A 27,008-nucleotide genomic window follows, 5' to 3' on the forward strand; every position below is an offset into this window, starting at 1 on the left:
GTGCTACATTGTATTGATGTGTAATTTTCAAGAGTTCGCAAAGACATTTCAATTATTTTTATCAAACAACATGAACAGTTTTTCAGTGGATATAAACTTATCAAGGGTAATTACTAATTTTATTAATATTTGAAAATGTAATTCATACAATGAAAGTTATTAGTAACCTTGTCAAGAATAATGGCAATCTTTTATACTGTGCAGTATGCAGGAATAAATTCATGTGGCAGTTAATTTGTGACACATTTGTCTTTATTAACATTTTGAAAACTGTTCAGAACACCTTACTTATACAAACCTATATGGAAACCTTGAATTATCGTGGCAACAAGATTACTCTGTGACTGCATGTTTACAGCTTTCAGGTTCACGTAATCAGAGATTACCAATTTGCAAATTGAACAGTCCACATAAGTGGTTGCAAAAATCATCCCCCCATCGGGTGTAAAAAATCTACGCCCCTGACTGGAAGGAAGGAAACTAGTCAATAGCACTTACTTCCAACTCTAAGACTATTCTGTCAAGTAGGAAGTACTACTTCCTAAATAAAGCATCTCCGCAAATCACGAGTCTTTGGATTATAAGTTCGGTCATGCTAACAACTGTACCATGCTCAACCTTTCAAAGAAGCAATATATCAAGAGAGATACCTAGAATTACAATTTTACTAGCACGGATACCCAGCTTTGCCAAACTAAAAAAAAAACGCTATAAATGGGGATGTGGGTCATCTTGTTTACTATTTTGAGTCGTATCACACGATCTGCTCGCCCAGGCAAATTTAGTTATGATACACACGGCATTCAACGCCACTCACGTATTTTGCTACTGACTTTCCTCGCTTTATCAAGGAGCATTTCCATCACAGTATCAAGCTGTAAGATTGAAATAGTTACCAAATTTGAATTGTTCATTTGATTGTTTGTCAATTTAAGTTAGGTACAAATACACTTCACGTGATGTAGTATAATAAACATATACCTATGTATCCTCGCTCGGTTTCTTAGTTAACGATGATAAAAAAACAACGAGTTTGTTTTAATAGTAATGGTGTGAAGACGGGTGATAAACAACAAGATGAAGTTGTTACAAGTTTGAACGCAATAATGATGTACCTAGATCGTAAGATTAAATCATCCCCATGCATAGTATAAAACACTTGCTGGTTGTTTTGATATAAGTGCATGTAATGCAATATCACGAAATTGTACACATCTTTAGCCACAGACTCAGGTAGGTTCTTTATACATACAAATAGTTGGAAGCTAAATTTTCAATGCTATAAGTTAATCGTTTGCTACGAATGTCTAGAAAGAATAGTACATTATAAATACAAGTAATGAATATTCGGTGAGTGTTTCAGTGTTAGATAGTGTCATACAGTTATTCGATAAGTTACGTGTTTATTTATTAATCAAATCTAGGACGTTAGGCATAGTTACCATTAGCAATGAATTTCTGTTGAAACGTTCTTTGTGAACTTAGGCCTACAGCTTGTGTCAAAGTGAATGTGGCTTGTTAAAAATGCTATAGAAGGAATGGGTGAATTTGTTCCCGTTATGTAGCCTGCACTTCACATTTTTTTACCTAATTAATTAAAAAATCTTGCCCAGAAGCATTGCTAGTAGCTTAATATGTTTGGAGTTAGGGACCATATACCACTTTTTCCCTCGAGAATAATTAGATATTTCAACATTTTGTAGGACACAAATATTAAATATAGAGAACTATTTACGTTTAATGCGAGTGTTGTCATTTAGATAGTTTAAGTGTAGAATAAGTATTAATTTTTAATGATTATAAATATGCGTTCAAAATGTAGTTCGAATTAGATTAATAAATAGATAGCTCTAAACTGTGTGACTTGTGTATTTAACTGTAAAGAGCATATAATGGACATTTCTAAAGTGAATTATCACAGATTGTATTGTAATAACGGAGTAGAAGAAATAATTTGTGTTAATAATAGTGTTATAAAAGGGAATGAACTACCCTGTGCAAATTTTCAAAAATTAGAAGAGTGGAAAATAATAATATTTAATCACTATTTTCGTGATATCAATTGTCGACGATACATTTCATTCAATCCAGAGAACTTCAGGCTGGTTAAGATATAAATAACAAAATAGTGGTCGGTATACTATTTACATAAACCTTTTGTCACATTAATAATCTTTATGGTGTCAAAGCATATCACAAGCTGGTGAAGCATGAACACATTAATCATACTTATAATAAAACATTAATGATATATCTAACATATTTTTAGCATTACATTATTTATCTAGTTTCTTACAGAGTTTCTGGAAATAGAAGAATGTATACCAATTGTATTTCAACCTACCATATTTGCAATATTCACTGCCGACCGATATTGTGTTTGTTGTGTCTCAATAGCCTCAGAATTTCTGGATTGAATGAAATACGTCATCAGCAATGGATATGGTGATTATAATTAATTGGAAAAACTATAATTATACACCTTTTTATTTATTGAAAATAATCTGAAATGACTAGACAAAGAATGCAGTGTTTAAATAATAGACCTAATACTAATGTATTATAACAAGTATAACTAGATTTAGAGTTCTTTTTATTTGGCTATTAAGATTGTACAAGGATTGTTAGGATTGCAGCATTACTATGATTACAACACTAAATAATGAACTAACTGTTCTATAAGGTGTTAATGTGACTACAACACTAAATAGCTAAAAACTGCTGTACACAATACTATTGTACTTACAATACTAAATGATGAAACCGCTGGATACAGCATTATTATAATTACAACACTAAATATTTAGAATATCGTTGAATATGGTATTATATTCACTATATAATAAATTACGCACTAAATTACGAATGTTTATCTCACAGTAAAAACTGTCAAATCCCACTGTATTATTTTACATATGACACGAATTAATAACATTTTAAACTGCATTTTCAAAGATATAATTTAGTTATTTGTTATAAAAAACCTAATCACAGTGATCTAATATCTAAAATGTTGAGAAAGCTATGTGAAATATCTAGAAACAAGGGTACTTTATAAATACAAGTAATGGCTACTTATTGAGTGTTTTATTTTAATGTAATACAGAGCGACAAATATCTGTTGAAACATTGTTTGTGAACTGAAGTATACAACTTGTGAACATAGCCTGTAGCGAATATTATTTTCGCCGATTAATTCAAAACAAACCACCAATTAAAAATAGTGTTACAACAACAGAAATGGCACAGACTACAATGCTCTCTGAAATACAAATGTGACTTGGTGATGTCTATACAACTGTAAACACATGGCTATATTACTCGTTTTAACATATATTAAATAAATTCATTATCTCAAATGCAAACTCTACGATAAAGCCTAGCTTTTTGTATCTTTAGCAATCTGAAGATCACAAATAGGCATTAAAACATAACATTAAAAAAGTTACTAAAATAATAAAGTTTAAAATTAAATTATTAAAAACATAGAAGTTTAATATGGAAATTAAAATCGGTATTAAAAAACTCCCGATAACATATTTTAGAGAAACATAAGAGCTGATTAAAGATACATGTAAAAGACCCACATGTACCAAATTTATAATGCTTAGCATTTATTTTAATGATTACTCTGTATTTTCAGTTTAATATATGAAATGAGTACTAATTCATGAGTTGGCTGAGCCTTGCGTAGTATTATTTGGTTTACTGCCGAAAATATCTTTAATATTGAAGGCATCTAATGAATAAACCAATGTTTCTAATTATTATAAGTCATATAGTTTTTATATGGTATTTTATTACTTCTTCTCCTTGTCACCTATTTTAGTCCTGTTCTATGCAGGTAACTTGTTTTGATTAGGAGTTAATATTAATATATTGAAAAGTGTAAAAAAGTAAGGAAACAAGTTTATTACAAAATTTATAGGTGTATTCAGAGACACCTATTGTTAATGAGTTTAAGTTCTTGAATTTCTGAAATGATGATTTAAGTGAAGCTTTAAATATGCATATATATACATATATACATAATCCCCTAATGTTGTTGTTGATTTTTTTATAGGAAGCGTCAACACGAACAAGAGGGTTGACCCCAAACAGCGGAATATACTGTTCCCAGATTAATGTAATAGACAACGCGAAAAGTTTAGAAGGGATCCCCCCACCAGCTTTCGTAAATGAGATAAATCTGAATTGTTATTTTATGGGTTTGTTTGTTTCTGAATTTCGCACAAAGCTACTCTAGAGCTATCTATTCTAACCGTCCCTAATTTAGCAGTGTAAGACTAGAGGGAAGGCACCACCCACCGCCAACTCTTGGGCTACTCTTTTACCAATGAATAATGGAATTGACCGTGACATAATAACGCTATCACGGCTGAAAGGGCGAGCATGTTTGATGACGTGTGACAGGGGTTCGAACCCAGTACCTTTAGATTACGAGTCAATATTATTCTGTGCTTTTGGATGGGTTAGACATATTTTTCATTTAATAAATGCGTTCTTTACAAGGAATTTTTCTTGAAGTTGTGAATAAATGTTTTGTTTTTCTCAATAGTACTATATAGATGTTATAGAATGATAAAATATCATTTTAAAAATAATTTTTCAGTAAAAATTATTAAAATAAACTTAAATTTATTATCTTGATTTAAGAAAGTGAAATTCGATATGCATGTATGTATTCATCATACCAAAGGTGCACACCTGTCGAAAAAGAATTATAGGCCCGGTGGTGGGTGGTGATTGCAAGTCAAGCGCCCTAACCATCTGGCCATGCTGGGCTAACTAAAATAAGCTTTCTTAAATAATATAAATACGAGTTCATTCTCCTCTGAAAATTAGATGTTTCACGATTATACATTCATTATTACATCCAGCGTAGAATACATAATATATAACGTTTCTTACACTGGAAAAAAATTCAGAATTTGCATTTACACGTTAGACTCATCGTTGACTGACTCGTAACCTGCAACGTTAATATTAGTTTGGTTTCCAATGTCACTGCTGTGCTTAAAGATGTGATGTGAATAATCAGCTACGTGCTTCATAGTGGATGCCCTTTTGAAGAATTGACTTCAATGGCTCCTCGTGTTTGTATGTTAGCAAATAATCATAAATTACCACAAATTTGCAGAGTAGTTATTAACTGTTAAACTATATTACTAATTTAAACAGTTCTGTACAACACTAGTATATTACCTTAAGGTAATCTATTATTTTAATTTATTTCATATAGCATTAGCATCTGGTAAATCTACATTCTCATTCATTCCGTTGAAATTTGAATGATGGTGTGATAACTTCATAACAATTTAGTATAGAATATCCTGCTTGAGAAATGAAATATGAAATCAACATATTCTACACCTGTTGTCCCGTCACTTCAAAAGTGAATGTTGAGTCTCTTTCTCTCGAGATTTGGGTGATCTTATGTACCCTGGAGGGTCAGGTACGCTTTGACCTCTTCCTCTTTCCTTCACTTTCACGATCATACAGTATGTTTGTTTGTTTTTGAATTTCGCGTAAAGCTACACGAAGGCTAACTGCGCTAGCAGTCCCTAATTTATCAGTGTAAGACTAGAGGGAAGGCAGCTAGTCATCACCACCCACCGCCAACTCTTCAGCTACTCTTCTACCAACGAATAATGGAATTGACCGTCACCTCAGCTACTGTTTGAGTCAGAGTAATCTTCTACCTATCTTCAACGAATAATGGAATTGACCGTCACCTCATAACGCCCCACAGCTGAAAGGAGAAGCATGTTTGGTTTCGCAGCAATGCGGTGCATCTTCAATTTTTCAGATTCGAACTCCGACCCTCAGAATAGGAGTCTCTCAAGTTACGAATCGAACGCTTTAACCCAGAGTTTCCAAGTTTAACACAAAATTTCACAGTGAGTCGTTGCTCCTTCAGGTCATTCATTCTGAAATCCGCCAAACGAAAAAATCGCACTTCACTTAAAACCGTGTAGCTAATACACAAATGAAGATATCTGCAATCGGGAAATGACGTCGTAATCAGCTGATCTGTGCGAACCTAGCGACACCAAGCGGATTCCCCTGGAACCAACTGGAGCCGCGCAATTCAAACAGTCCGCGTATTTTTTGAACAGCCCTCGTAATTCTTATAAATCATATATTGTGTAGCGTATATTTTCAATTGTTAGAAGTTTGTGATTGTTGTGTTGTTGCGTCACGTCTCTAAAACTTTCTGAATTTTTATCGTGGTTCTAATTGAATATACTTGTACCAGAATAGCTATTATTTCCTGGAATGTTCTATACTTCAGTCGGAATGCAAGATTCGTGAAAAAAATATTATTTATATCTAGACTGTATGATTATGAATTTAGCGTTAAAAAGTGTATAGTGGCAATATCAAAAGTGAGATTATCACAGAATCATTTATCTTATCAATTATGGCTTAAATTAATTTAAACAGCTGGTATGGACTTTGATGAAAAAATGACAATTATTTAAAGCTCTAGACATAATTGTCATAACCAAGATTTGTATATATGCTTGACTTGTTTTAATATATTGTTTTAAAACAAGTGGACTGTGTGTTGTTTGTTTATTATGGAACATTATCGCCAACGATTCACCTATTGTAAAGAATCCAGTCTGCAAAACGTCACTATAGCAATATCTGCGTGCTCATTTTTTAAAAAGAATCACTCTGACGTATTTGTTATTCAAGGTCACTGACGGACTTGGTTTTAGAAAATATGAAGAGAAGAACTTCAGATTTATAAAATCTTTACTGTTAGTGTTAGCTGAAACTGATAACATTTTTGTTTGAACTAAGGGAAAACTTTTATTAAAATAAAAGTCAGTTATAATACACTGTCGCTATCTATGCACTTGCATTGTATTCAATACTGAAAATAAACTCTAGAGAAATTTAATGTTTTCTTTACTAAATACTAAATGTGCATTGACGCATCTCGGTTAAATACAATTTTTGTATTCAGTTGAATCGTACATTTCTAAAAATATGATTATGAATGATAAGATACTGTTGCTATCTATGAATGTACATTATATTTAAATTTACATGAAAATAAAAGGGTTCAAATACTACATAAATTTAACGTTTACCATACTTTAATCAGAGTTTTTGTATGTCACTGAAATTTTAAAATTAATAAACATAGTGATACAAAAGACTAAGTATTGATTTTTTCAGAGATGATGATTTCATTACATAATTTGAATTAGAATGATTTTCCAAATGAAAGATCGATTCTCTTCTACTTTTAATATCTATTTAGATAGGTATACCATATTTGGTATACGTACGTAAAATTTCAAACTTACGACAGGGCCAGGTGGTTAGGGGTGCTCGACTCGTAATATAACGATCGCGGGTTCGAATTCTCGTCACACTAAACATGCTCGTCCTCTCAGCCATAAGGAGGTTATAAAGATACGTTCAAGCCCACTTCATGTTGGTAAAAGAGTAGCCCAAGAGTTGGCGGTGGGTGGTAATGACTAGCTACCTTCCCTCTAGTCTTATATTGGTAAATTAGGGACGGCTAGTGCAATATAACCCCCATTGTAGCTTTGTGCAAAATTCAAAATCAAATCAAGTCTTTAAGTATGACACATAGACAAACACTTGTTAACAAAACTTCAAGATAAACTAATATATTATTTACGAAAACATCTTAGTTTATAAAACAGTGACCTACAGTTCAATACCTGTAATATACTCTTGTATTAGTCACACGGACTAAGTCAAAAATGAGTTGACAGTCATAATCATGAAATAACCTTTAGTCAAAAGTCAAGTGACTATTCCTTGACTATTTCAAAATAGGTATTTCTACCCGTGGAATTTTAAATTCTTACCGTATCGTGAAATGTCTTTCATTTACACTTATATAAATAGCTCATCATGTAAGCTTAATGTATGAAACTCACTTTTAGTTAATAACTAATTTGCTCTCTTTAGTATATGTAATTAAACTCTTAGACTCAAGTACCACACATTTCAAACATTTCTTTACAAAACTTAGAGATTAACAGATATGCTAATAGCGAAAACATCTCAGTTTATAAGTAGTGAAATCTGAGAATTAAATAGCACACATAGACAAACACTTGTTTATAAAACTTCAAGATATACTAGTTACAAAAACGTATTAGTTCATAATATACTGACTTGTAGTCCAAGGTAATAATACCTGATTATTTATTTGTTCTAGTCTACTATTAGTCACCATAAATGAAACACACTATACTGAACATATCATGCACTTGAAATCGGTATTTATAATAAATTGGCTGTCCTCTACAGCTTAAAACTGGTGTATTTAACCCTAATATTCTATCTTTGATACATGAAAGTAAAGACTTGTAAAGTATCACACGACCACTACTTGAGAAAAACGTCAAATAATGCAGTAGTTTCTACAAAAAGACAAATAAACCAGAATTGAAACAGAAACAAAATAACAGTTAGGTTCCTCTACTATTGTACAACGCGAAGAAGCGCTTGAATTATTATATACCTGTTCTGTTGAGAGCGACCATTACATCATTCTATCAACTTACGGGAACAATTTGAATATTAATTCTCGACAGTTCGAGGATTTGGGAAATAAAAACAATACCTATTCAAGGAATGTACTACTTTTTGTTTAGCAGAATGGAAGTTTTGATTGTTTATTTGTTTGTTTTTGAATTTCGCGCAAATCGACACGAGGGATATTTGCACTAACCGTCCCTAACTTAGCAGTGTAAGAATAGAGGGAAGGCACCACCTACCGCCAACTCTTGGGCTACTCTTTTACCAACGAATAATGGGATTGACTGTAACATTATAACGCCCCAACAGCTGAAAGGGCAACCATGTTTGGTGTGACAAGAATTCGATCCTGTGACCCTCAGATTACGAGTCCATCGCCTTAACCACCTGGCCATACCAGGCCTCAAAATGTGACGAATTTAAACAATGGATCTCAAACATTAGTAGAGTTGTACATAGAAAAACTGAACAAGATTTTCTTCTAGAGAGATAGAATCATGTAATTCGTGTTGCATGTGTTATAAATATCTCCTCTACTTTCTTAACATCCCCCCCCACTGGATTTAGAACGCTAAAATTGGAGGTTCGATTCTCCTATGTAGACACAGCAGATTACCAGGTGTGGCTTTTCTATAAGAAAAACACATAAACACTCATATTGTTTAATTTATGTTTAATCCAAGAGTAACACAGTCAGATTTATCAGATTTTATCAAATGACACTCTCTCGGATACTGTAGAGGAAGATGATTAAATCAAATAAAATGTACATGTCTCAGAACTTCAGAACAAACAGCATCTGTAAAATAACTGTGATAACAGTGAAAAGTTCTTGGAAAATATTTCACTTGTTGTTTCTTACGATAAAAAATTTTATATTCTTAAGACAGTTGGTATGGGTATTAAAACTTTAATTAAAATAAAGTACTGAACAACGTTTCGACCTTCTTAGGTCATCTTTAGGTTAACAAAAAGAGTTTGCAACTGGATAAAAGATTTTGTCCTTCACATTTTATAACTATGTTGGATGAGTTGGTGGAAGTGCTTAAGTTCAGCAAACAATTAACGTTTTATGTGTCCCCCTTTTGCTTTAATAACTGCAGATAGTTTTTCAGGCATTATCCCAATATATTTAATCAAAGTGTTCATTTTACTTTAAATGTCTGTAGTAATGTTTCTTTGAAAGTAACTTTTTAGTGGTCAACTTTTTGATCTGTCAACTCACAGATCTACTCAGTTGGGTTGAGATTGGACTTCTGTGAAATGACTCCAGCAGCTTCTTTCTTAGCTAGGTAATTTTTGCATAGAATAAATTGTTATCGCCTTAGTAGTAGAATCCTTACCAATACGCAAACCAGTGGATATACCATAATGGATTTGTTTCTGACGGTACTCGTACTGGTCCATTATTATATTTATTTTTCAAATATCACCCGTTGCTTCAGCAGTAAAACACCCCCAAACCATTACACTGCCTCCCTCATGCTTCAAAATAAATGCTATGAATCGATGGAAGTATTTTTCACCTTTCTTCCGCCGGGCGTACAACCTATGTATCATCGTCTCTGATGTTTTGTCCCAGCAAAGCAACACACATTTTGTGGAATTATGACGTCTTTAATGATATCATCGTCTCTACCCCTTTTACCCTTTTCCGAGGTCGATACCCGTGTAACGCTCCCTAACGACATGCTGCGAGGGTTGGGGGATAACTACGGTCATATTTGAAAGGTTTTTGTTTTGGTTACATTTGCTTTTATCAGCTGCATAAGATCTGCAAATAGTTAAACAAACAAATATTTATAATGGGTTTTATATTTACTGGTGCGGATAAATAAACTAAACGTTTATAATGAAAATAAATCTATGACACGATTCCGCCACAAATATACACAATAAACATAAAGATATTCTCCAGGGCCTGTCTTAGCCCGGTGTTTGGGATGTTCGACTAAATATCTGCGGGTCGAGGGTTCGAATTATAGTCACAGAAAAATTTCGCCTTTAAGGTTGATGTCAGGGCAAGTCACTCGAGTGTAAAGTTCCTTCACAAATTACCACAAAATCAGGTCGAATGACGAAGATTCTAAAAGATATTCTTCAAGTGTCTTCTTTCCTGACCTTAAAACTGCTGTTTTCATAATGTAACTGTAAATTTATTTTGAGTTTAATGTAAGTAATGCATATCAAGGCTTTATCGCAAGGTGTCGCACGTGTTATTAAATACAGGTATTTGTTGGAAAGATTTTCATTTTCGGTTCTTTGATTAGAATCGCTAGGAATCTTTATAAACATATATATTTGCAGATAGCATATGATCGTCACAGTATCTGAGTCGAATCTTTCACAATGAAAAACTGTGAGTATTTGAGTAAGAATTCTCCGTAATCTTCCTAATAAAGTTTTCAGATAATCCTTAATGTTTTCAAGTTCTAAATAGCACATCAGTTTTGTACTTGTTATTTGAAAGGCTCTGTGAGCCAACTCAAAAACTAAATTATTTTTGAAAACAGAAATTATGAAACTTCTGTGGTTCAAATATATAAATTTAATAAGATTGGATTATAATAATAAGACATCGATTATTTATATGCAAAAACGGCTCGTTTGGGTTGAGAAAATATTTTACATAGAAGAGCGAACAACGTTTCGACCTTCTTCGGTCATCGTCAGGTTCACAATGGACAATCTGGTTTATGAGGTTTGGGGATGCCGTATATTTGCGGTGTGCGTGAATCGGTTTTACGTAGGTAGGAATAAAGTGTTTGTGAAATTGTGTTGGCTTTTTTCATTTGTAGTAGTAATTTGTTCAGTTGCGTCTCGTGTGTCTTTGTTGGATTTGTGTGTATTGGTTTAAATTTGTTCGTGTCTGATAAGATGTTATTCATTTTTTGGATGTATTCATTCATGTTCATTATGACTATAGCGTTACCTTTATCTGCTTTTAGAATTTTTATGTTTTTGTCTTGTTTTAGGTTTTTAATGGAATTAATGTCTCTTTTTGTAAGGTTGTTTTTTAGTTTTCTGTTTTGTGAAATTATGTTGATGGTTTTGTGAGAAAATTCTTTGAAAAAATCGTTTAAGATGTTGTTTTTAGGTGTTTCTGGAAAATATAAATTTGTAATTTTACCTGGGAAGTTTGGCTGTTGCATGTCAATAAAATTATCTAAGTTGTCTTCTTTCTGTTGGTTGTGTTTGGTTGTTTCCTTGTTTTTCTTCTCTGTAGAAAGTATCACAAGTCTCCTGGCTAGGTCTTCTAAACATGTTTTGATTTCTATGGTTGGAATGTACCTAGGTGCTATTGCGAAGTTGAGTCCTTTGTTAAGTAGATGTTTCTCGTCTGTGTTTAATTGACGGTCGGATCTGTTAATTATGAGGTCAGTCAACGGTTTGTTGTTTTGGTGTCTTTTCTGTTGTTTGCATCTTAGTTTTTCTAGTTTTTTGTTGTGGCAGATCTTTTTGTCTCTGTCGTTCTTAGTATTGATTTGGTTTATGTTTCGTTGTATAAGTCCGTAAATCTCTGGTTTAATGCAGCATGCCAGTTGATGGTCTAGGTTCATTTTTTGTTTTTGTAAGTCATGTAGTTCTTTGTATTTTGTGTTCAACATGGCTTTAAGTAGTTTTTTCTGTAAATTTTGGATAATGTTTGTGTATGTATTAAAATTTTTTGAAAGTTTTACCTTTACAAAATTAGGGGTTAGTTGTTCTTTTCTACATTGTTGAATAAAATAAATGTCATTTCTTCTATTAATAATTCGTTGGTTTAAATTTCTTAGTTTCTTAACGATCGTGTGAGCGTGTACTGTTAATAGTGGTGTACGGTATGCTAGTTCAGACATAATGGTAACAGGTAAGTACAAATACACTGAGAAAAACACAAAAAAAAAACTTACACTTCTCGTACAATCGCCGTGATGAAATAATAATCAGTGATGTCGAGAAACCCACTTGTTGAGAAATTTATATGCAAAAACGGCTCGTTTGGGTTGAGAAAATATTTTACATAGAAGGTCGAAACAAGTGGGTTTCTCGACATCACTGAAGACATCGATTAGTTTGTCTCGAGGTTTAAAATTTTAAGTCTAAAATGGTAATACAAAACATTTCTCTTCTGCAACAGTAAAGTTAATATTTCGATGTCTCTTATTTAAATATAATAAAAACTCGACATTTATGTTTGAAGAGTATAAGTTGATCGTCAATATGCCTTTTAAACTGAATTGGCTTAAAAATCATCTTAACAGTGTTGTAACCATAATTGCTTAGTTAACAGATAAAAATGTTAGCTAACTAAGGGACTAACTTAGACCCTGTTACTGTACTTTGTACTTTATCATAAAATGTTCCTTGAAACAAAATATAATTGCATGTTGAAGAATGAAACAGGTCAAGAAACACGTCTTTAGTTAAATCATTTACAACTTCAGAACTATGAAACATCAATTAGTACATGTTGTGTTTAACGATTCTATACCAAAAGTTGCACTGTACACAGGTTCAAAGGAAGCTAGATTTCTGGTAAACTGGAGTATTTGTTATTAGTATGACCAGGGGCGGACTGGTCTCTAATATTCTACCGGGAAAAGAGCTAGAAGGATCCCAGAAGTTTGACATAAAAATAACAAAACCACATGTTTTTCCAAAAGATCCCGCCGGGATTTCTCTCAGTATTTCGATAGGCCAGTCCGCACCTGGTTATATACGACAATTGATCGTATTTGTTGGCAAAGAGTAGCCCAAGAGTTGACAGTGGATGGTAGTGATTATCTGCCTTGCCTCTAATTTATCACTTTTAAATTAGGGAATGCTAGCGTTGAGAGCCCACGAGTAACTTTGCGCCAAAATCAACAAACAAACAATCTAAAAATTACGCGGCATATAAGGTAACATTCACACGAAGTAATTCATAATATATTTACTTAAACATAAAATCGCAGTTCTTAGCATTTTTTAACTATAAAGATTATTTTGACATTATCCAACAAAATTCTGCTGTCATGGAAGACCCTAAAGGAAAGAATGAAAGACGTAGTATTTGACAAATCCAATAAACCTAATGTCTTAACAAAAATATAATCACGCTTCGCCCACTTAAACGTGTTCACATTATAATAACTATTCGTCTATTCCATGTCACTATGTTTTTGAAAACAACAGCAAATCCGGACGACAAAATATTATTTCAATATGACAGCATAAAATTCAAATGTATAGCTATACATTTTAGTTTGTAAATAGTTGGGAGTGTAGATGAATACCAAACACATTAGAAAAGTTTATGAATAAGAGCGTGTCTACGATGAGCAATTTGTTTTAAATTCTCCCTCAAAAAAACAACTGAAAATCCTGGATCCCTCATGTATTTTGTTAGTAATAATGTTCATTGTATCACAACAACAAAATTTAACTCAACATGGATTGTCGATTCAATGGGTATATATATATATATTTGTGTGTATGTGTAGTTATATCTTCATTTCTCGTGTTAAAGCTAAAGTAATAACTTTCTACAAATTATCGTTCTCATAACACGTGAAGACTATTTATTTCATACACACACACACATAATTATATACATACTATTACTACTATTAATTTATATGTGTATACAACAGAGAGAGAGATTAAACGGGACATTGTAACTTACATACATTATTCTGTTCTCAAACAAGATAGACATTCGTTTTATCGATTTGTTAATGCATCATGTTACTTTATTATAGTTCAACATATCGTAAAAAACAAAAATATTAATACACTTTGCAGAAATTGTCTTTGCCAGTGATTTCAAAAGAAAGTTTTTTTACTTATTACCCTGGATAACAGTCTGATTTATTTGACGTGCATCTTGCGACTGGAACGGAAATTTAAATGACGTTTCATCAAAAGCACAAAGAGTATTTTCTTAAAAGTGAAATTATCAATATGGCTGGTTCTTCTGTGTTATAACAACGATCGTGACAAAAAACGCCTAGTAACAGCGTTAATTCTAGGATTTCCACTCGTGTAGACAAAGATGCATTGCACTTAATATAAATAATTATTACATACTAGACGATAAAGTTGACAAATATATGGGATTGGAATATAAAACTACTCTTCCGTAACTTGAACTAAACTTTACTTTGTTGCTTCTCGTGTATAGAAACCTAGGAAATTCACTCGTTTCCCAAACTTATTCGTTTCTCAACATAATCATGCTCGCCCTCCCAGCCGTGGGGGTGTATAATGTGACGGTCAATCCCACTATTCGTTGGTAAAGAGTAGCCCAAGAGTTGGCGGTGGGTGGTGATGACTAGCTGCCTTCCCTCTAGTCTTACACTGCTAAATTAGGGACGGCTAGCACAGATAGCCCTTGAGTAGCTTTGTGCGAAATTTCCAAAAAACAAAAAAAAAAAAACTCAACATAATTATTAGGAAAATGCTACAATTGCAAATTATTGTTTGCTAAAACAGTTTCACAGAAGAATGAGATTAAAAGTATACAGGTTAATTTTTAAAGTTTTACCATCATTTTTTTAATTCTGTAAACAAGATATTTTGTTGTTTTTTTTTAATTTCGCACAAATTTACTCGAGGGCTATCTATGCTAGTCGTCCCTAATTTAGCAGTGTAAGACTAGAAGGGAGGCAGCTAGTCCTCACCATCCACCGCCAACTCTTGGGCTACTCTTTTACCAACGAATAATGGGATTGACCGTCACATTATAACGCCCCCACGGCTGAAAGAGCGAGCATGTTTGGCGCGACGGGGATGCGATCCCCCGACCCTCAGATTAGGGAGTCGCACGCCTTAACACGCTTGGCCATGCCGGGCCCAAAAGATGTTTTGTACTTCTGTATTTGTAAGTTTCGTAATCTTTAATATAAAGCTATAATTTAATTGAAAAGCCTGCAGACTTAACGCCGTGCCATTATAGGGAAAATATGTTTGTGAAAGATGATAAATTATCTTTTTTTCTGAAAGTTAAAAAAATTAATATACAGCATAATATACAAATACAAAATCTACTTCGTCCTTAGAAAGATAATTTCTTCTGATTCTTTCCAGATATGAGATCTGGGGCCCGGCATGGCCAGGTGGGTTAAGGCTTGCGACTCGTAATCTGAGGGTCGCAGGTTTGCATCCCTTCGCACCAAACATGCTCGCCTTTTCAGGTCAATCTCACTATTCGTTGGTAAAAGAGTAGGTCAAGAGTGGGGAGTGGGTGGTGATGACTAACTGCCTTCCCTCTAGTTCTACACTGCTAAATTAGGGACGGCTAGCTCAAATAGTCCTCGTGTAGCTTTGCGCGAAATTAAAAACAAAACAAAAAGTGAGATCCGGTATTTGTTTTTGTGAGTATGTGTATAGTTGTTTGCTTTTTCTTGTTCTAAAGATGAAACACTATAATTGATTTTAAAATTGTCTCAAATACGCTACGAATTAGTAACGTGATGGGCTGTCTGCTTGTTTATAGTTAAGGACAAAGAGATATCTGTGCACTGCCCACGATGGATATCGAAAGCCGCTTTCCAGCGTTGTAAGTCCGTATCTATACCGTTGTGCACTTGATGATTCTGCCTACTTTTCATGTGTAAAGAGTAACCCAAATGTTGGTGGTGGGTGGTGTAAATTATTACTTCTAGATTGAAGACGATTAACACAGATCGCCCTCGAGAATCTTTATGTGAAATTAAATTTTCCATTGTTTATATGTTACAGACCATTAAAGTTTTACCAAACATGCTCGCCCTTTTAGCCTTGGGGGCGTTATAACGTACGGTCAATCCCACTATTCGTTGGTAACAGAGTAGACCAAGAGTTGGCAGTGGGTACTGATGACTAGCTGCATTCCTTCTAGTCTTACACTGCTAAATTAGGGACGGCTATCGCAGATAGCTCTCGTGTAGCTTTGCGCGAAATTCAAACCAAACTTATTGTGCTAGTGAGTAAAGTGACGTTAAGCGAAGCGAACGATGATCATTCGCAGCACGGAAGTCGAAGAGTGTAGTTCTACGTTCGTGTAGTATTGTAATATAGCACAGAAAAAACTAAATTATGGCTATTCACGGGCGGAAAAGCACCAAGAAAACAAATGGCTACTAAAGCTGCTCTAGCCACAGGAGGTGTAAAGAAACCTTATCGTTACAGGCCAGGAACTGTAGCACTCCGTGAAATCCGTCGATACCAGAAGTCAACTGAGCTGCTCATTCGAAAACTTTCTTTCCAGAGAATGGTTAGAGAAATTGTCCGGTACTTCAAGACTGACCTGAGATTCCAGAGCTCTGCTGTCATGGCTCTTCAGGAGGCCAGTGAGGCATGTTTGGTGGGTCTCTTCGAAGACACTAACCTGTGTGCCATTCACGCAAAGAGGGTGACCATCATTCCGAAAGACATCCATGTCGCTCGTAAAATTCAAGGGGAACGAGCCTAAATGGAGAGAGAGGTACTGTGTCTTACTCTCGCCAATAAACAAACGACTCTTTTATGAAGGAAGAGGTCTTGCGTACCTGACCCTCCGGGGTATTTAAAAATTCAACATACCCAAACACCCACAAAGTTAATTATCCTATTCGTTGGTAACAGAGTTATCAAGAGTTGGCAGTGGGTACTGATGACTAGCTGCATTCCTTCTAGTCTTACGCTGCTAAATTAGGGACGGCTAGCGCAGATAGCCCTCGTGTAGCTTCGCGCGAAATTCAAAATAAAAAACAAGGATACATGGCAATTACGAGAAAATCAGTGAAGCATTCGATCAGTTTTCAGTCCTTTCAGTGGTTGAGAAGTCTGTGAAGTATTCACATCAGCACTAGCTGTAGCGTATATTTAGTTACTGTATGGTCATATCTGATATCGTACAAGTTCATTTGTGTATTAGTCATAACATTTTAGCAGGTTAAAATTACTGTATTTGTTGAAAGTGGAAAAGTTATGTGTATACTAGCACCTACAACTCTGTACTAGTGATTGTAAACACTAAGGAAGAAATAAACTAATTTATTAGCATTACATAGACTGGTCTTCGCGTTACTTTCACCAAATACTTAATCCACCCAACGTAAGAACATGTCGCAGCAGTACATTCGATTTTCCCTATGATATAAAGTTTCTGTATAATATTATTTTTTAATTATAATTAAGCATTCATTTTACTGAATGATGTACTCATTATATATTATGTTGCTTCATACTGTATTATTTGATGTAAAACAGAACAAAAAGTTGACTGTTTCTTAAGGAAGAATTATTTTCATAAGCAGGTCTCCATTGCACAGTATTTTGGAAAAAAATTTGATGTTTTTTTCCCAGCTTCACTTGTTTTTAATCAGTAACTATCACAAAATCAATTGGTGCTCTATTTGTAAATTAGTATTAATATTTATTTATTTACTTTATTTTGGTATGGAAAAATGTAACTTTGTCACACGAACAGAACAGTGGGCTACCCCTAAAATTCTCAGTAAATGAACAGCTTTTGTTGGCCTCACAATACCCAGGGGGAAGCTAAGATCACATTAGCTGTGATAAAAATGATAACCAAGAAGCCAATAAGCCCAAATTAGTGGTGTTGCCACAACAGCTGAAGATATTTTCAATGCCTCTCTCATTTCTTGTGAAGAAGGAAATCTCCATTTCAGGATCATTACATTCCAAAGCCAAGGAAAATGTTTCAATAGCTGTAGTTGTTTTGATGAGAAGCTGAAATACGAGAAAAGGTATTAAAGCTAAAGGACCAGGGCCAAACTTCAGCAAAAACAAAACTGATAACGACCACCACCACTACTGGTAGGGTAACCACTGGAGCAATGTCAGTACAGCAAAAGCTATTCCTAGCCTTGACACAAATGAAAATAGAAACTTTATTATAGCTATTTTTTCATTGTTAAAGAGATTCTTTTGTATGGTATTTTTATACGATACCTTGAAAATTTTGTTACTGTTTTGATTATTTAGCATATTATATTGAGAATTCTCTTTGCATGGATATTTCTATTTCATAAAGGGTTTTGATGATTTTAGAAGGGTTTATTTTACTATTGTATTAAATGGCTATTCTTGATGAAGTGATTTCTGAAAATGAGCTGTTTATTGAGTGGCTACTTTTGTTAAAAAGTGATTTCTCTTGCATGAATCTGTAACATCCATGTTAAATTATTTACTTTTGGCATTGGAATTTTGTATTATAAGGCTATAGTAACCTTAAATCTAGGCTTTAGTCTCATTTCATTGCTAAATGATTTATGATTGCATTGCATTGAGTTTTCTTATTGTGTTAAGTTATAGTTATACACTTATCAAATGTTTTATATATGGATGTGTGTGTACTTGCGCCTTAGTTAAAGATTTTTTCTTCTCGTATTTTAATGTACTTCAACATTAAAGGGCTTATTTTATAGTACTACATTTTCTTGAGTTGCGGTAAGGGTATTTTTATGATATTGATCAAATAGAAGTGTTTAAGAGTACTTTTTGTGTGATATTATTCGTTTTTTTTTAAAGTTGCAACATACTGTGGTGTGTAAGTGCTTTTAACACATTGGCTTCCACGTGATCCACTGGCGAGTCGTACTCTATTTTCTTTTTAAAGGGCTACTTATTGGCTTGGACACAACGGCTACATATCCGTATGAGAGTGGGACATCAGAGCAAGACTTCTTCTCTGGATCCTGGAAAGTATCGGCAAAATAAGCTTGGGAGCGAACGTGTTAAGAGCGAGAATGAGTTATCGTAATCTTCAACTAGTACAATTTTAAAGTTTATTGGATTTTGAATTCAAGTTAATTATTAGTTTTAGAATAAGTCTAAAGTAGGGAATGTAGGAAAATGTGGTATTCTAATATTTATTTTAAATATTCTTTGATTTGAATATGTGTATGTTTCACATAACATGTGATCGAGAAAACTGTTAAGTTTAGTGTATTTCAAGTTGCTTTATTTTCCTTTAAAGTAAACTACACCTCTTACCGACCAGGAAAAACATTGCTTAAACACGTTGTGTAAGGAACTCAACAGCAGTGACGTTCAATGATTGCTCAGGTAATAACTAGAGGTTGTGTTGTAATTAGAATAACCAGCCATTTTGGGTGCATGTGAAGTTTTTTGCGAACTAAGGAACTCCGAATTGGTCAGTGTGGAACTTTATCTTCAGATAGTCTGAATCTTCGTCTTCATTTCAAACAGTCTAAGATAAGAACTCATCAAAATAATCTGATTGCTGTTTGATTGCTTGTTTGGGACTTGCTAGCGCAAGTCAACGGAGCTATCTGCGGAAAAAAATCTGATTGAAGAATCAATGAACGCAGCCATCTAACGTTAAAAACATCCACGCAGGTACACATACACATATTGTGTTTGCGTTTCATAAAAATTGTTTATTTTATGTTTTATCTGTGGTTTAAATTTCCTTTAATATATATTCAGTCAGTAAGGGTTTTAGCATTAAATCGTAATCAATATTTAGAGCGAATCTCTTGTTATCTGGCAGACCTATCCAAAACAGGCCAAAAGTTAACTCAAGTTTCACCTGGATATACCACATATGTATGCTAGTATGGTACTGTTTGATTGTTTGAATAAGTAGTCAAGTATAAACAATCGACATATGATTGTATTCTGGTGCACCTCATTTTCAAAAAATAGAGGGCGAACAACTTCATAACTGTATTTTGTACCTATTTCTATAATTTTTAAAGAACTGTATGTATATATATATATATATATATACACACACAACCGAACATAATATCTAGAAAAAGTCAGTGCATTTTTAATGAAAGTTATTTCCAGAATTTCTGAAGGGAAGGTTCTAACTCAGATCAAAACTCAACACCTATTGTGCAAACTAATGCTTAATGCTACAGCGATTGGGGAGAGCAGAAAATTTGTAAAATTATGTTCTATGAGAGTAAAAGAGTAAAAAATCTGAAAGCAGTTTTGCATGAAGTATAGCTTCAACAATTGCGTAGCTGTTCAGATAAAATCCACAAACATCCAATGAAAAGTCAAGAAATAAGAAATCCTTAATCTTTTCTTGTAGGAAAGTACTGTATTATTTACATATAGAGTTATTAATAGTTAACTTATGTTATTAAATTAAACAACTCTGTACAACAGATTTGTTTGCAACATTATTGCTGTTTGAAGATACAATATGAATAATCATCCACGTTCAATTTTAGTGAAGTCTTTTCTTCATAGCATTGTTCCATTAGGGTAGTACCAGAAACAATGTCAAAACTTAGACTATGCCAATTTAAAGAAGCTTCTTTCAAATAATAAAGGGAACACTGTAAAGCTGTTAAACAAAAAAAAACGAATTTAAAGGATTTCAGAATTTTTAGATAAGTAATAGCATTTTTCTTGTCTTGAGTAATTCAGTTGTCATTAAACATTTTAGAATTATAATCTTTATTTAAAATAACCTCAAATATGAGAAGTAAAAATGAATGACGTACACAGAACATTTCTTAACCTTCAATATTCTCAACCCAGCATGTAATGCACATAGTATGTAGTGGAAGATGTGATGAAGCTGCTTTATGCTGAATGCTCTTTGATAGAACTCAGCGTGTAATGCACACATTATGTAGTGGAAAACGTGATGAAGCTGCTTCATGCTGAATGCCCTTTTGATAGATTGATTTTAAAAGCTCCCCACGTTCAGGTGTCAATTTAATCCAAATAGTTATTCCTTTACTTTGATTGATACAAGTTTGTATTGGTGAACCTGAACATGAATTTACAATAGCAAGGTTAAGTCAGTAATCCTTGCAATGAGTATACAAAGACTTGTTTTGTATATCTCAAATTTGATTTTGGACATCAAATATTTTGCCAGCCGTTCTGGATGCTCCATTTTTTATCTTTGACCATACAATTAATTTAAAAATAATTCAAAAATCAGTCAATATCTTTGTAATTACGCATATAATATTCGTTGCTCTGACCCTCTGTAGCTGAACAGACCAATAAGTTATTCCCTAATTTCACATTTGTCATCTACAAAGTGGAGGCATATTAGTAAGTATTCCACATTGTGAAAAATTACTTCAGCAGCCAAAACAGAGTAGAATCCAGCCTTTTTTACTTCGTCAATACATTTTACTCGAATTACGTCGTATCCTATAATATTGTTGGTATCATTTAGCATATTTTTTGTCTTGGGATGATAAAATGAGCTCTCTGTATTTCATAATTTTCAGCATACTGTTTGACAAAGGCCAGAAATTTGACTTCACCAAGAGATGCCAATCCTTGTTTTCTTAAGCGAAATAGCACAAACAATTTGCTGAAAAATACATTTTTTCTAAGTCATACGTGACTGAAGAGCACTTTTTGTAGTAATATCAAATATACTGGGTGATGAATGTTCAGTAGAAACCTTCAAAGCATCAACAGCCTCCACAGAATCTCGATGATCAAAAAGAATTCAGAATGGTTGCTAATACTAATATTTACTCATTTATTAAATAATTTGTTGACAACTACTATTTTATCACATCGACTATGTACTAAGACAATGGTAGTGTAAGGATCACAAAAAATGCTATCTAATTTTCGGTTGTATAATAAGTTAATAACCATAGGTAATTATCAAGCTTGGTTACTTTAATCTTACAGTTATGCACGTGAGTAAAGGTAGTAGGAATAAAGTTTGATTGTGTCGTGTGCTTATAAAGAAAGGAATACTTTCAGCATTTGATATATTACACTATGTAACAAAATTTTTACTTTTTCTTGTTCCTGGGCAAAAAGTGTTATTTCCCAGCTGTTTATGCCTAAAGTAAATAGAAAAGACCTACTTTTCTCTTCAAACTTTGCTTGTGTGACTTGGGTAATTTTCAAATTTACCCATTTTCCAGAACATTCCAGGTAGATTCAGTGCTGAGTAGCTGATAGAGAATTTTCTCGAACTTACAAGAATTTTCTAAAATGTTGTAGAACTTACTAGAATTTTCAAGAACGTTTTGGAATTTTCTAAAACTTTCCATAGTAGTATATATACAGGGGCTCACCACTCACCATTTTAGTTTAGTTCTAGCTGCCTAAGTGAACATATAGACCTATCTGATTTTATCAGAGACGGCATCAAGAAGCTGCAAGCATTCTCCAGACGCATTCTGCTATGTATGTGGCCAGTTTATCAAGACAAGAGCGAAAACGTACTGTGTGACAGCATCTGCTGAAATGTGTGAAGCCTACAAGGCATATTTCGGCATGCCTGTCGGGGATTAAGACAAACCCTGGGCACCCTGCACTGAGCTCCCTGTACCCAGTCCGCCAAAGAGAAAACAGCCATCCTCAGAAGAGAGCAGCAAATCAGAAGAGGAGATAGACGTTGAAGATCCAGATTACAATTTCAGTGGTGCAGCTGATGAGAGAAACCCATACTACCCCAAACAAAGAGACCTCAATGACTTGATCAGAAATCTTGGTCTAACAAAGTCAAATGCCGAGACTATATTTGGGGGCTGATACGTGAAAGTGATTTACATTACAGTCGCAAATCTCGAAAAACTACTCACTTCTAAACATTTTTCTTCATTTTTGTATAACTTTAGTATAAATACATGTAAATCTTGATTCATATGTTGTTTTATTCAGACCTTATATAAATGAAAATGTACAAATTTTCCCGTTTTTACACATAAAATTGGTTAATTTCTAAATTTAATTATCCAGATCACAAAAGCAAAGTTTGAAGGGAACAATGGCCATTTTCTGTACTTTAACAACATAAGCAATTAAGAAATAATATATACTATCCAGGAACAAAATTTGTGTTACATAGTGTTATTAATAGCTTGGGATTTTTCATTAACTAATACTGTTAAGAGCCAGTAAATTATCATTTCAATGCATGGCTCAGTGTCTACAGAAATAAAATGATAAAACTCTGGTGAATCATTGATTGATGAAGTGAAGTACAATGATGATCGTCCAGGAAGAACGAAGTTGTTAGTGTTTGAAGCAGTTTCAGACTCAAATAAACCAGTTTACATATCGTCACTATCACAACCACAACAGTATAACATAATAGTGTTAACTTCATTTATTTCATATTCATTGCTGGCAACAGAGAAAGACTCAGATAGTAACTGGATTGTGTCATTAGTAGTATCTGAAAACAACAACAACATATGTATCAATCAAAAGTGGCGACCAAAATGTAGCTTTAACATGACATTCTAGTTTATTACGTACATAAAATGTACAGTGAAGATCGTTCTTGTACTTCTCTATTTATAGATGAATTATATGTATAGGATTAAACATACACTTTGTGACTTAAAACTCCAGACATATGTAGTTTCACAACACAAAATAGCTACTCTAATTGCATGACAAAGGCTATATTAGCTACTAAAGCTGCATAGTACTGTACCTTGATGGTTATGTAACAATCCTCTTCTTTTGTTCGCAAAAAAAAAAAACATTCCTATGTCGCTGTAATCATCTTCACGTAGGCGCTTGATCCAATTCAGTAAGAAAAGTCGAAGGCCTAGCTTATACAATGTAACTCATTGTAACGCTATTGATTGTAACGTTTTCTCGAAACTAATCCTATGGTGCCTTGGTTCCCAAAAACTTAGTAGCACCTACTTCTTAGCTCACTGCTGCGTGACTTCAGAAAATAAAATAATTACACTCTATCACAAAATAAAGAACAAAAGTTGGAAGCCCCAAGCGTGAAGACTAGAGATGAGGACTTGATATTACGGTGTAAAAAGCAAGAAAGGAACTTAGAAAAGTTACTTGATTGTAGGTATAGCAAGAAAGTGTTATCGATAATGCATTTTTAAAGGATAGATTTAAAGTCACATGAGCAGTTTTCTGGCCCCTTGTATTCATAGTAGCATAGAAAACTATTGGCTATCGTTGGACCCAGCAGGGATTCCATCTTTCTTGTAAAAAGTTGCGTCATTAAAGAGGAAATGGTTCATCTACATAGAGAGGGAAAGACGTTCCATGAGTTGTTTACGGATGAAACAAAAAAAAACCTGCTTAGTGTCAAATGTAAATAGAGATCCCATGTTGTTAATTACAGCATGCTTAGAATAGGGTTAAGCAAACTAAAGTATCAGACTTTTTATGTAACTAAATATGCTTTATTTCTGAAATATCGAAAAGTTTGTATTCATACCTTATCTTATGTTATTATATCTTATTTTATCTTATCTTTGTTATTGTATCTTATGTTATTATATCTTATTTTATCTTATCTTTGTTATTGTATCTTATGTTATTATATCTTATTTTATCTTATCTTATCTTTGTTATTGTATCTTATGTTATATCTTATTTTATCTTATCTTATGTTATTATATCTTATTGTATCTTATCTTATGTTATTATATCTTATCTTATCTTATGTTATTATATCTTATGTTATTATATCTTATCTTATCTTATGTTATTATATCTTATGTTATTATATCTTATCTTATCTTATGTTATTATATCTTATGTTATTATATCTTATCTTATCTTTGTTATTATATCATATTTTATCTTATCTTTGTTATTATATCTTATTTTATCTATCTTTCTTATTATATCTTATTTTATCTTATATTTGTTATTGTATCTTATTTTATCTTATATTTGTTATTGTATCTTATTTTATCTTATCTTTGTTATTGTATCTTGTTATTATATCTTATTTTATCTTATCTTTGTTATTGTATCTTGTTATTATATCTTATTTTATCTTATCTTATGTTATTATATCTTATCTTATCTTTCGTTATTATATCTTATCTTACGTTATTTTATCTTATCTTATGTTATTATATCTTATCTTATGTTATTATATCTTATTGTATCTTATCTTACGTTATTATATGTTATATTATATCTTATTTTATCTATCTTTCTTATTATATCTTATTTTATCTTATATTTGTTATTGTATCTTATTTTATCTTTTTATTTCATATTTTATCTTATTTTTATCTTATCTTTGTTATTGTATCTTTCTTATTATATCTTATTTTATCTTATCTTTGTTATTGTATCTTATATTATATCTTATTTTATCTTATCTTTGTTATTGTATCTTATTTTATCTTATCTTTGTTATTGTATCTTGTTATTATATCTTATTTTATCTTATCTTTGTTATTGTATCTTATATTATATCTTATTTTATCTTATCTTTGTTATTGTATCTTATGTTATTATACCTTATTTTATCTTATCTTTGTTATTGTATCTTATGTTATTATACCTTATTTTATCTTATCTTTGTTATTGTATCTTATTTTATCTTATCTTTGTTATTGTATCTTATTTTATCTTATCTTTGTTATTTTTGTATCTATTTTCTCCATGGAAATAAACACTTGTTTTATTTGACAGACTGATTAAGTAGTGTGCTAAATCCATATTTGTTCAGTATGTATACCTTTTTGACTAGTTGGTTATAACGCTCCCCCGACTATATTGCTCTCAGATTAATATGGCTCCCGACGGTAGCATTATGACAAGGCAGTACTGTATGTTGTACGCTGTGTAGTCTCGAAAGCCAGACACTTACTCGTACAGCAGGTAATTATCAGGATTAGTAAAATTCTCAGTTCCTTCCTCGTAAGAAAATATAAATCTACACAAATGCTTAAATGTCAAACCCACATCTACGTTATACTTCTACTTCCATGACACGGCGAAGCTTGTTTGTGCTCAAAACAACACGTAGCTGTTAGCGAAACATTATGATTTAGATAAATTATACAGCACAGATGTCATGATTAGTTATTTTTGAAGAAAAAGTTTAAAGTAGGAGTAATTAGAGGTAGATCGCATGGCACACCGCATGGACTCAAGGAGGTTGAAGAAGGGTAAAAATATTCTGTCAAAGAAGATAATTCATAGTTCCAAACATTATCACCAGATTGAACATTGCTAAGCTGTCATGACGTCATAGTTTCGACAATTGTCACCAGATGTCGCATCTAGGCCGGCATTTCGTCACAGATCTACGAACTAGAGCCAACATAAAATTACTTAACAAAATTACATTTGATACAATTGATATATAACACTTATTCATTAGCTAATTATTTTTTCCATCTACTTAAACCACTTAAATCATCCTAAAAAGGACACGTATCGCCAAATCATTAATTACATTTTCTGAACATTTAAATCATTCTAAAAGGGCAATATGATGAAATAATCAAAACTTAAGGTTTGATGCTTCAAAATGACTGTATTTAATACAAACGTCTTAAATCGCTAATTTATTAGTTAATTAAATTTCTTAAACATTCATATTTAATTTGTCCTAAATAGAAGCTTAATTCTAATTTATCAGTTAACTACATTTCTTTACCATTTTATATGTAAAATGTCCTAAAAAGGACCAAGACCAGGTAATTAGGGCACTCTATTGGTAATTTGAGGGTTCAAATTCCCATCACACCAAACATGGTCGTTCGTTCAGCCGTGGGAGCGTTATAATATTACGGTCAAACCCACTAAAAAAA

The 27,008-nt window shown here is 32.9% G+C and overlaps 1 protein-coding gene and 1 long non-coding RNA gene across 2 annotated transcripts; one reads left to right on the forward strand and one right to left on the reverse strand.

The window, feature by feature from the left end:
* Positions 1–16,578: 16,578 nt before the first annotated feature.
* Positions 16,579–16,954, forward strand: LOC143227232 (histone H3-like). Its single transcript, XM_076458710.1, has one exon. It carries the CDS (start codon positions 16,616–16,618, stop codon positions 16,952–16,954), a length of 339 nt encoding a protein of 112 aa, XP_076314825.1. The 5' UTR covers positions 16,579–16,615.
* A 6,569-nt stretch (positions 16,955–23,523) lies between these two features.
* LOC143227233 (uncharacterized) lies at positions 23,524–26,421 on the reverse strand. The gene is made up of 3 exons (XR_013014951.1): positions 25,928–26,421; positions 23,906–24,464; positions 23,524–23,641 (listed from the first exon to the last, which is right to left on the reverse strand). It is a non-coding gene; the product is annotated as an uncharacterized LOC143227233 (long non-coding RNA).
* Between the last annotated feature and the right edge of the window lie 587 nt (positions 26,422–27,008).

Source organism: Tachypleus tridentatus, chromosome 9, assembly GCF_004210375.1.
Source record: "Tachypleus tridentatus isolate NWPU-2018 chromosome 9, ASM421037v1, whole genome shotgun sequence".
Taxonomy (NCBI): domain Eukaryota; kingdom Metazoa; phylum Arthropoda; class Merostomata; order Xiphosura; family Limulidae; genus Tachypleus; species Tachypleus tridentatus.

Coding starts and splice junctions, on each gene's coding strand:
- LOC143227232 (XM_076458710.1), top strand. CDS start 16,616: ATGGCTACTAAAGCTGCTCTAGCCACAGGAGGTGTAAAGAAACCTTAT.